General features: G+C 44.1%; 1 protein-coding gene across 2 annotated transcripts in view; it reads left to right on the top strand.

The window, feature by feature from the left end:
• Positions 1-11,309, top strand: part of LOC119461115 (zinc transporter ZIP13-like) — a 50,965-nt gene that overhangs the window by 37,921 nt on the left and 1,735 nt on the right. Inside the window, exon 6 of one of the 2 annotated variants that reach the window (XM_037722312.2) lies at positions 9,476-9,575. The exons of the other annotated variant lie outside the window; for it this stretch is intronic. Within the exon in view, the coding sequence (XP_037578240.1) occupies positions 9,476-9,575 (100 nt within the window). The remainder of the gene's footprint in view (positions 1-9,475; positions 9,576-11,309) is intronic. 2 annotated transcript variants of the gene reach the window in all.

Here is an 11,309-nt window from a genome sequence, read left to right as displayed (position 1 = left end):
TTCGTTGGTTTATGCTCGTATTTCCGACGTTTCATTCGAAATTTCGCATCCATAATTGCACCCCTGACAGACCTTCTAAGCGGCAACAACGAACTTTCAGCTTGGTCGCCCGCCTGCGATGACGCCTTCACGAAATTACGCCGCCTGCTAACCTCGCCACCTATCCTCCGCCACTTCGACCCTGCCGCCCCCACCGAGGTCCACACCGATGCCAGCGGCGTAGGACTCGGTGCCGTACTCGCGCAACGGAAGGCGGGGTTCGATGAATATGTCGTCGCCTACGCGAGCCGAACTCTGACAAAAGCCGAGGCTAATTACTCGGTTACAGAGAAAGAGTGTTTAGCCATTATTTGGGCCCTTGGGAAATTCCGCCCTTATTTGTATGGTCACACTTTCGACGTCATCACTGACCACCACGCCCTTTGTTGGCTATCCACCCTCAAGGACCCCTCTGGCCGACTTGCTCGCTGGGCCCTTAAGCTACAGGAGTACGACATCCGCGTTCTTTACCGTTCTGGCCGCAAACACACGGACGCTGACGCCCTTTCTCGCTCACCGGTCGCAGCTGACAACGCTTGCCTATCCGCCCTTGAGCCCGCATTTGCATCACATGCACTGCATAACATGCCGTCGGAGCAGCGCAAGGATCCCTGGATCAGTGCTCTCATCACCATCCTTTCTGATCCATCCACCTCTTCACCATCTCGCGCTCTTCGCCGCCAGGCTACCCACTTCTGCATTCGCGATGGCCTTCTTTATCGTCGTAATTACCTTTCTGACGGACGCAAGTGGCTTCTTGTGATACCCCGACATCTCCGTGACCTTATCTGCGACGCTTTCCACGCCGACCCACAGTGCGCGCATGCCGGCCTCTTCAAGACTTATGCTCGACTACGCCTCCGATTTTATTGGTGCGGCATGTATAACTACGTGCGAAAGTTCGTTCGCTCCTGTACTCAGTGCCAACGCCGAAAATTACCTCCCGGACAAGTCTACCCGTCACAACCCCTTCCCTGCCCTAGTCGTCCCTTTGATCGTGTTGGTATTGACATATACGGACCGCTACCATCCACTCCAGCAGGGAACCGCTGGATTATTGTTGCCGTGGATCACTTGACCCGTTATGCTGAAACCGCCGCTCTGCCGACTGCCACCGCCCGCGACGTTGCATCGTTTCTGTTACACCATTTCGTTCTGCGCCACGGTGCCCCTCGCGAACTTCTGAGCGATAGAGGCCGAGCCTTTCTTGCCGATGCTTTGAAGGCACTACTCGACGAATGCCGAATCATTCACCGCACAAGTACAGCGTACCATCCGCAAACTAACGGCATGACAGAACGCTTCAACCGTACTCTTGGTGATATGCTATCAATGTACGTCGCCTCTGATCATTCAAATTGGGACCAAGTTCTCCCTTTCGTCACGTATGTGTACAATACTGCGGCCCAAGCAACTACTGGATTTTCCCCGTACTTTCTCCTATATGGCCGAGAACCATCTAATACGTTCAATACAATTCTTTCATATAACCCTGATGCGTCCGAAAGTACTCCGCTGTCTGAAGCTGCTCGACATGCTGAGGAATGCCGCCAGCTTGCCCGCTCTTTTTCCACCGAGGACCAGTGGCAGCAGCAATCCCGTCAACCAGCCGACCGTTCTGCACCTACATTTTCCCCTGGCTCTCTGGTCTGGCTTCGGGTACCCGCTACCACACCCGGCCACTCTGAAAAACTTGTCGCGAAATACCTCGGACCCTACCGCGTTCTGGAGCAAACGTCATCCGTCAATTACCTCGTGGAGCCCCTCAAGCCACCGACAGACCTGCGCAATCGCGGCCGCGAACTTGTCCACGTCTGTCGCATTAAGCCGTACTACGACCCACTAGTAGTGTCTTCGCCTTAAGCCGCCAGGATGGCGCCTTTTTCGGCGGAGGGCGATTGTAATGAAGAAGAGTGACCTGTGCCTCAGCAGCATCGCCACCGGCATGAGCTCGTGGTTGCTGTCCTTGGCCGAACGCTTGTGACTGCTACCCGTTCGCCTGCATCCGTTGCTATTAAACCTCTTAGCAGTATTAATGTATGCCTTAAAGAACAGCGAACATCTTTGAAAGCATCCGAGCCATTGCATCTGGCAGCACAGTTGCGACTGCTATCCTATTTGCCATGAAGCTGAGGTTTTGTTCATGATCAATAGTCAGTTCATAAAAGTAATAGTATAAGCACATCACATTAAAGAAAACAGGTGATGTGTGTGTCAGCCTGCCATCAGTCATGCTGCACAATATAGTACTTGCTTTTATTGACTGGTAACACACATGGAGCAGGTAGTTTTGGATGACTAACTAGTCATTAACACTACCTTAGCTTTGCTGTGCATGCATGATAAATTTTTTTGTGTGTGCATATATATATATATATATACGTGCCATTTCTCGATGAAAATTTTGCTGTCAAGCACTTGTCCTGTACATGCTGCTTTAGCCATTAGTTTCCTATAACGAAACCACATAAGGGAGATAAAGGCTTCCAGATAAGAGAGAATATGGGGTAGGATTTCTAATTCATAAGGACATTGCTGGCAACGTTGATGAATTCTACAGCATTATTCTGAGGGTAGCAGTCGTAATATAGCTGAATAGGAGATATAGATTAAAGGTAGTGCAAGCCTATGCTCTAACCTCCAGTCATGATGATGAAGAAATAGAGCAATTTTATGAAGATGTTGAATTAGCAATGAGAGAGGTGCAAACCAGTGGCGTAGCCAGAAATTTTGTTCGGGGGGGGGCTCAGGTTGCAGCGCGGCCTCCTCCTCATAGAAATTGTCGAGGGATCAAATACATGAATAATAACTGCATTGCCAATGCCATATAGTATATAAGATGCTGCAAATGAATTATTGAACGCTACGCACTGTCAAGTAAAATATGCATTTTTTCATAAAAGAATATATTCGTATGTCCTAAAAATTCTGGCAGAAATAACTGATATCAATGCGGCCGTGTTTTTTTTTTTCTATTTAATAAGGAAAAAAAAATATCACACGGACATTAGAACTATATCAGTTCGAAACCAGCAAAGCAGTGTATACAGCTGATATGAAGAACGTAAAGGCCATGAAATGAATAAGTTGAGGACAAATATTTTGATGAATCTTCGTCATTCAAGAACCTTGTTTACATTTTTGCACATATGCAACGGCCAGGAAAAAACCTCAATGACGCTGTCCCCAGTTGCAATAGATTGCGCAGGAGCAGCTGTTACCGGTCGTGTATTGTAGTTGCACCGAGATTATACTCGCAACAGTGAATACAAATAAAAAGTAGGAGAGAGAGAAGTCATAAGGGAAAGGCAGGGAGGTTAACTATGCTGAGCCCGGTAGGCTACCCTGCACGGGGGAAGGAGGAGAAGGGATTGAAAGAGAAGGAAGAGAGAAGTTCACAGTTCACACGTTGCATATTTACAGTTAAGCGTTCATCGCGGAGTTTCGTCAAAGGCGGTCATACAGGTTTGTGCACTTCAAAAAACACAGCAGCGCCTTTGTAGCCCTGCACATAGCAGACGCACGAGGCCACGCGCCCAAGATCTTTTCCTCCGTAAATGGCCTGTCGTCTAAGTGCCCTAAAAATTAAATTATGGGGTTTTACGTGCCAAAACCAGTTCTGATTATGAGGCACGCCGTAGTGGGGGACTCCGGAAATTTGGACCACCTGCGGTTCTTTAACGTGCACCTAAATCTAAGTACACGGGTGTTTTCGCATTTCGCCCCCATCGAAATGCGGCCGCCGGAGCCGGGATTCGTTCTCGCGACCGTTCGTTCCCGTGCCCGCGACCGTTCATTCCGCGACCGCGTTCCCGTGCCCTAAAGCCGTCCGAAGGGCAATCCTCTCATCATCGTATCTGTGGCAGTCGCATAAAAGTAGGAGTTCTGCAAAATATACATTAGAAATGCGAAGATAGAATGGAATATACAAATTCGAAGATACAACTCGCTAAAGGGCAAAAAAGAGTCGCTGGAAACAAAGTTCACTGCTTGTATACACAACACCTCGCAACAAGATATTTAAATATACGTCTAAGTCTCCAATAAATCTGCGTATTTAAGCAAACGTCACTGTATATTGTGCGTCAAACAAGACAAATAAGCACGTTGCGGAGTCAGAGATACGCACAGAAACTTGCGCACAGAAAGACAGATGATCTAGGCAAGAACAAAACAATGATCGCAGAAATCGTGATATGTACTCGGGTCATGCAGCGGTCGCGACAGCACCATACAGGTAGAATAAGAGAGGAATAATGCAAAAATCAGTACGAAAATGTGTAATTTAACTGCCTGCACAGCGGCATCAATTATTCTGCACCCAAAATTAAAGGAGGGTTTTGCTTCGTGTAAAAAAAGAAATAAAAGCAGGTAGGTAAAAAGGACAGAAAAGGACAAACGAAAGCCACCGGGCTTTCAATGAGCAAGGTCGGTCAAAATTGGTTATTGATGTCCTCGTAATTTTCGTATTGGCATGATAATTTTGACCATGATGCTAACTGCTAGAATAAAAGGATAAAATTTCTGCGGTTTTAAAAGCTAACGAACAGTCATACGTTTTCATAATTACGAGCTTATGGACCTCAAGGAACAGAGTTTTTACTTGCATTGATTTTTGCTGCTTCGCTATCTAAAGGACAAACTTCTCTCGGCGGGGAAGTTGAGCGAAGCGGTCAGTGACTTCGGACACGTTGATGCCGACGTCTCTGTGGGTGTATAGAAGCACCAGTCTAACCATGCGTTCCACATACACTGTAGAGCGCAAGTAGTTTTTTAGTAAACTCTTGTTAAAAAATATTCTCTCTGCGCTGGCAGTGGTCACTGGAAGGGTGACTAGAATCTGGAACAGTTTGTACACATTTACACAGAACCTGCAGTCGCAAAGGTAGAGGGCATCTATTCCGGTGATAAAACCTAAAACACTCCCTCGATGTCGTTGGCATCCTTGTTTACTGTTTAGGTACCTTGCACAAACAGTAGACTGTTCGATTCCGGCGATGTCCGTCGTTTCGTCAGGAAGTATGGACAAGCAGCCTGCTTTTGCAACTAGGCTTTCTTTGATAATTTCGCCACAAACTTCTATAATTTGGTTTTGTGCATCTGGGCTTAAATACGAGGCATTACTGGGGCAACTTTCCAAATGGTTCTTCAGATATGTATTTCCACAATCAGCTCGCATGCGGAGAAGCGCTTCGAAAATACCTGTACTTTTAGCGGGGCCTATGCTTAAATTCATAGGGCCACTGTCCCTGTGGCCAACGAGAGCCAGACCTTGTAGCCCGCAAAAAGAATTTACTCAATAATAGGCCATTTCCTTTCTCCTGTTTTCTCAAATTTTACTTTGCCTGCCCTGGTACAGCTGATCGATCACATTGGGCACGCGTCCTGAAAATGTTTGGAGAAAATTATCAGCTGCTAGCTCACAGTCACGGTAATATTTAGTATTTTCGTGTTTGTGGAAGATTGCGAGCGCGAGCTTTCATTTCTGGAATGGCTTGGACACGACGGCTCCAGTGCACGCATGTTCGTCCAAGTTTATAACAGCATTAACCCCATAAAGTTCCAGAATTGAAAATCTTTTAAAGCACGCCTATGGAAATGTCAGTGCACCTTTCGCGTCAAAAGTTTATGAGAACTTTACACCCATAAAGTTTTGGAATTGAAATCCATGCGCTCCGTAGATTCCGCGGCTGCTGCGAGATGCCGCAACGCGCCCGCTCGCTATCGAAAAGCCCTTGAAAGTTTGTGCTCGGATCCTTGCGTTACGTGACCCCAGGTGCCACGAAATCCACCCCAGGCACCCCAGGTACCACAAAATCCAGCCCTTGTTCGCAATGTTCGTGCCGAAATGTCTTTCGAGCGTGAAAAAGACATTGTAGAGAGAATGCAGAATGATTGAACATAGCTCGCCTACACGAACATGTCGCAGCCTATGACACTAGGACACCTGAACAATGGAACATTCCGCACTCATGAACGAATTATGGCCAACAAATGCTTCGACATACACTTCCGACCTTACTCAATAACCTCGCCTTACGAGAAATAGACCTTCTGTCCTTATGCAGCCTGCACAACTACTTTCAGTCAAACTAATCCTTCTTGTTTAATGAGTTTATTCATATGCAATCCTGTATGACTTCTCCCCCCTTTATTTGCTTTAGTCTATGCTGCACTGAATATAGTGCTATGTTATGTTTTTTTTTCCTATTTTCTTCCTGTTTTCGTATAATAAGACTTTCTTTATGTAATCTATAATGCTCATGTATAAATTCAATATTTCCTTAGTAATGCAGACTACTTGTTTTTCTGATGGTTAAAGTGTATTACTACCTGTCTCGTATACACATTTTTTTTTGTAAATTGACACCTTCCCATCTGTTTACTCACATGTGAGCGCCCGACGTCTTCTGTTGCCTTTGATGAGTTTTTGGGCTAGTCAAGTTGCCTGCGTGCAACTTTTTATCCAGAACCCCGCCAGGTAATTCTTTTCATGAGAAATAAATTATTATTATTATTATTATTATTATTATTATTCGCGGCGTCGGTGGTAGTTTTGGTCGGCGGTGTATGCCGGCACGAAAAAATTTCGGGGGGGGGGGGCTGAAGCCCCATCAGCCCCCCCCCCTGGCTACGCGCCTGGTGCAAACTCAGTAAACTGTAGTCATGGGCAATTTGAATGCAGAAGTGCGCGAAAAATCAGGCTGCAGAACAAGCAGTTGGCAACTATGGCATCGATTCTAGGAATAGTAGAGGAGAGATGTTGGTAAAATTCGCGGAAAGGAATAGACTCCAAATAATGAATACCTTCTTCAGGAAGTGCAGTAACAGGAAGTGGACCTGGAAATGGCCACATTGAGAAACAAGAAATGAAATCGATTTCATACTCTCTGCCTATCTCAGCATTGTGCAGAATGTAGAAGTGTTAAGTAGGGTAAAAGGCGGTGATCATAGTTTAGTGAGGTCTAGGATTGCTCTCAATTTGAAGAGAGAAAGAGCAAAATTAGTCAAGAACAAACAGGCCAACCTAGACGCTGTAAGCATAAAAGCAGACAAATTGAGGCTGGTGTTTGCAAACAAATATGCAGCTTTAGAACAAGAAGATTAAGATATTATAGAGGCAATGAATGAAACCGTAACTAGACTGATTTTAGAAGTAGCAATGGAAAGTGGGTTACCACCTAATGCACTAAGGCAAGTAGGTAAGCTCTCCCAAGTAACAAAGGCCCTAACAAAGAAACGACAAAGCACAATGTGTAACTCAAGAGATTGGATAGCATTATCTGAATTGTCAAAGCTGATAAACAAGAAGAAAGTAAGCAATATTCGAAATTATAACATCGGAAAGATTGATGAAGTAGTAAAAAAATGACCGCAGCATGAAATCAATGTAAAGAAAAAGAAAACTTGGCATAGGACAGGGCACAATTTATGCAGTGAAAGATAAGCAGGGTAATGGCATCAGCAGTTTCGATGATATAGTAAAAACAGCAGAAGAATTCTATACTGACCTGGGGATGTATTCTGCGACGATACTATTGCCTTGGCCTTGCCTTGGCCATCAGGCACATGTTGATTGGCTGGTTGAGCACTATGTCATCCGATTATGCTCAACCAGCCAATCAGTGCACGTGCCTGACGGTGATACTATCGCCGAGGCAACACTGTCGCTGAAAGTGATCGTCGCAGAATACGTGCTCTGTACAGTACCCAGAGCAGCCACGCACCCGTCATTCGAAGTAGTGATGAACAGGATACAGAGGTTCCTTTTATAACTAGCGATGAAGTTAGAAGGGCCTTGAAAGACATGACCAGGGAAAAAGCGGCAGGAGAAGATGGAATAACAGTCGATTTAATCAAAATGGAGAAGATTTTATGCTTGAAAAGCTTTGCGGCCCTTTATATGCAATGCCTCACAACTTCAAATGTACCCGAGAGCTGGAAGAATGCCAACATTATACTAATCCATAAGGGAAATGCTAAAGAATTGAATAATTATAAGGCATTAGCTTGCTTTCAGTATTGTATAAAATAATCACCAAGGTAATTTCCAATGGAATTAGGGCAACACTTGACTTCAATCAACCAAGAGAACAGGCTGGCTTCAGGAAGGGATTTTCTAGAATGGATCACATCCATGTTATCAATCAGGTAATTGAGACATCTGAGGAGCAAAATCAACCTCTCTATATGGCTTTCATAGATTATGAAAAGGCATTTGATTCAGTAGAAATACCAACAGACATCGAGGCATTGCGTAATCAAGGAGTACAGGAGGCATACGTGAATATCTTACAAAATGTGTAAAAAGATTCCACATCTACCTAGCTTCCTCTACAAGAAAAGTAGAAAATAACCTATCAAGATAGGGGTCAGGCAAGGAGACACAATCTCTCTAATGCTATTCACTGTGTGCTTAGAAGTAATCAAGAGACTGGGAAGGCTTAGGAGTGAGGATCAGCGGCAAATATCTCAACAACCTTCAGTTTGCAGATGACATTGTCATGTTCACTAACACAGGGGATGAATTGTAACAAATGATCGAGGACCTTAACTGAGAAAGTGTAATAAGAGTATGGTTGAAGATTAATATGCACAAGACAAAGGTATGTTCAATAGCCCGGCAAGAAAACAAGAATTCGTGATCACCAGTCAGCCTCTAGAGCCTGTGAAGGAGTATGTTTATCTAGGTTAAATACTCACAGGGGACCTTGATCATGAGAAGGAAATTTACAAAAGAATCAAAATAGGGTGGAATGCATATGGCAGGCATTACCAAATCTTGACTGGGTGCTTACCACTGTCATTAAAATGAAAAGTGTACATTCATTGCATTCTACCGGTGCTAACATATGGGGCAGAAACTTGGAGGTTAACAAATAAGCTTGGAAACAAGTTAAGGACTGCACAAAAGGTGATGGAACGAAAAATGTTAGGCATAACAGAAGAGAGCAGAAGACAGGAAGTGAACAATGTGGATCAGACAGCAAACGGGGATAGCCGATATTCTAGTTGGCAATAAGAGAAAAAAATGTGGCTGGGCAGGCCATGTAATGCGTAGGACAGCTAACCGGTGGACCATTACTGAATGGGTGCCAGAGGAACGAAAGCGTAGTCAAGGACAGTAGAAAATGAGGAAATTTGCAAGTTCAAGTTGGAATCAGCTAGTGCAAGACAGGGGTAATTGGAGATTGCTGAGAGAGGCCTTCATTCTGCAGTGGACATAAACATAGGCTGATGATAATGATGCTGAACATAGCCAGAACTGCAAGCTACTTACGAACCTCCCTCACCCAAACTTCCCAGAACCATTCTTATGAAGTAATGTGCCATTGTTCTGTGCCTCAACAGTGGAGGTGCAAGTTCTTACAATAAAGGCTGATTTGCTGTCATATCATGAATGTATCACACAGTCATGGCAGTAATTTATTTTCAGACACATCCACATCCTGGATACTACCTTTCACTTCTGGAGGCTTTTTGAATATAGCTTTGGTCAGTGTGCTGCCAGACCTCCTCAAAGAAGAGGACCCCTGGTGAGTGTGAAGGCTTTTGTTATGAACCTTATGGAAAACTGGCATTCATCCAACAGCTGCCGCTTGATGGAAGCAGATAACAGATAGCACCAAAAAGTGCAGGTGACCCTTTTTTTTCCATGACTGAATCAGCAAGTGTGACACGATGGCTTAATATAGCGCAACATGCCATACCCTCTTCAGGCACTGTGCACACCAAGCTAATGCATCAGAACCAAAGCATTTATAAAAGTAATTATATGTACATGTTTTATGCATCTAAAAGACTTCTGGGCCAGTATTTTGTACCGATGACTTTCCGGTAATAATGCCTCTTCGCGCTTATCGCGCTTTGCCAGTGGTCGGAGGGAAGGTCCGCTCGCGTTATCAATGGGATCAGCCGGCCGTGAGCGGTGGATGATAAGACTAGAGTAGAATAAGTCCATAATGCCTCACTACAACATCTCAGCCCTGGTAAGACCCGTGCTGCAATTTTGAATATGTGTTAAGGGGTTTATTAAAATGGGTTGGAAGTTGGACGGCCGTTCGCTCTTAGTACCAGCATGTTGTCATGTAGCAGGTTCACTTCTTTTTTTCACAATGTTTTACATCAGGCATACTTTTAGAGTGTCTGAATAGGTGCTTTCAAGGTATGCTAGACATGAAATAGTTGATGTTCTCATATCTGACATTTCTGTAGGGTTCTCGCCTGGAGGCAACATCCTCTAAACTTAGAAAACACAGTGAAGAATTGAAAATTCTTAATCTGTTTTGTAGCAATATGCTTTTCACAATTCTGAAGATGCAAAAAATGTGGCAAAGCTAGGTTTTCAATTAACAGACTTAATTGGCACTTGAAGGGGTATTGTAAATGGGTAGAACAGAGCATATCAGAAAGATGTAAATACTATGTCAGAAACTGTGCTCTCACCTTTTGCTATCTGTGACATGACAATTTGAAGTAAGTATGACATTATGTTGCTTTTACTTAGTATGGCTTTGTTTATGTCCTGCTATTGTTGAGAGTTAGCATGACAGCTGAGAGGCTTTTGCCCACTGGTTCCAGGACAGCATTCAGGGCCACCACCAGCACCTCCTTACACTGGGTGTAAATTATGCATTACAGCAGCTGACAGAAAGCATGATAGCAATGGCCACCACCATATGCTGCATTTTCGCTTATGAAGAAAACTCGAGGGCTCAATCTTTAGTTAGCAACAAGCATAAGAAGCCAGAGAAAGCATAGAGGAAATTAAGTGCACGAGATGACAGTTAAGTTTACAACTCGAGGGCTCAATCTTTAGTTAGCAACAACCATAAGAAGCCAGAGAAAGCATAGAGGAAATTAAGTGCACGAGATGACGGTTAAGTTTACAGTAAACTTCATTAAAGGAAAGGGAATTGAAAGTGCAAGAAAAAACATATTAAGAAAAGATACATTGGAGCTGAACCTGCAACTTTGTGTTTCTGTTTCATTATGACACACTAGTGGTATGCATGTATAGGGTATTTTTTTTTTAGCTGCACAAATTTTTAAAAATTGCCTGTGGCAGATAGTAGAATTATAACCCTTGATCTAGATTACTCGATGAAGTGGCCATTAGTTCTATGAGAAATCAAAATGCTTCATTAAACAGTTACATAACTGTGTTAATTAGCTTTTTTGATTAATTACTTTACGGCACATACTTAAACCTACGAATTATAGCTGATGAGTTCACAAGGCATATCCACTTGGAACGAATTCTCAAGACT

Source organism: Dermacentor silvarum, chromosome 1, assembly GCF_013339745.2.
Source record: "Dermacentor silvarum isolate Dsil-2018 chromosome 1, BIME_Dsil_1.4, whole genome shotgun sequence".
NCBI classification, from domain to species: domain Eukaryota; kingdom Metazoa; phylum Arthropoda; class Arachnida; order Ixodida; family Ixodidae; genus Dermacentor; species Dermacentor silvarum.
The sequence above is the reverse complement of the archived record's forward strand: the minus strand, read 5'-3'. Positions and strand labels throughout refer to the sequence as shown.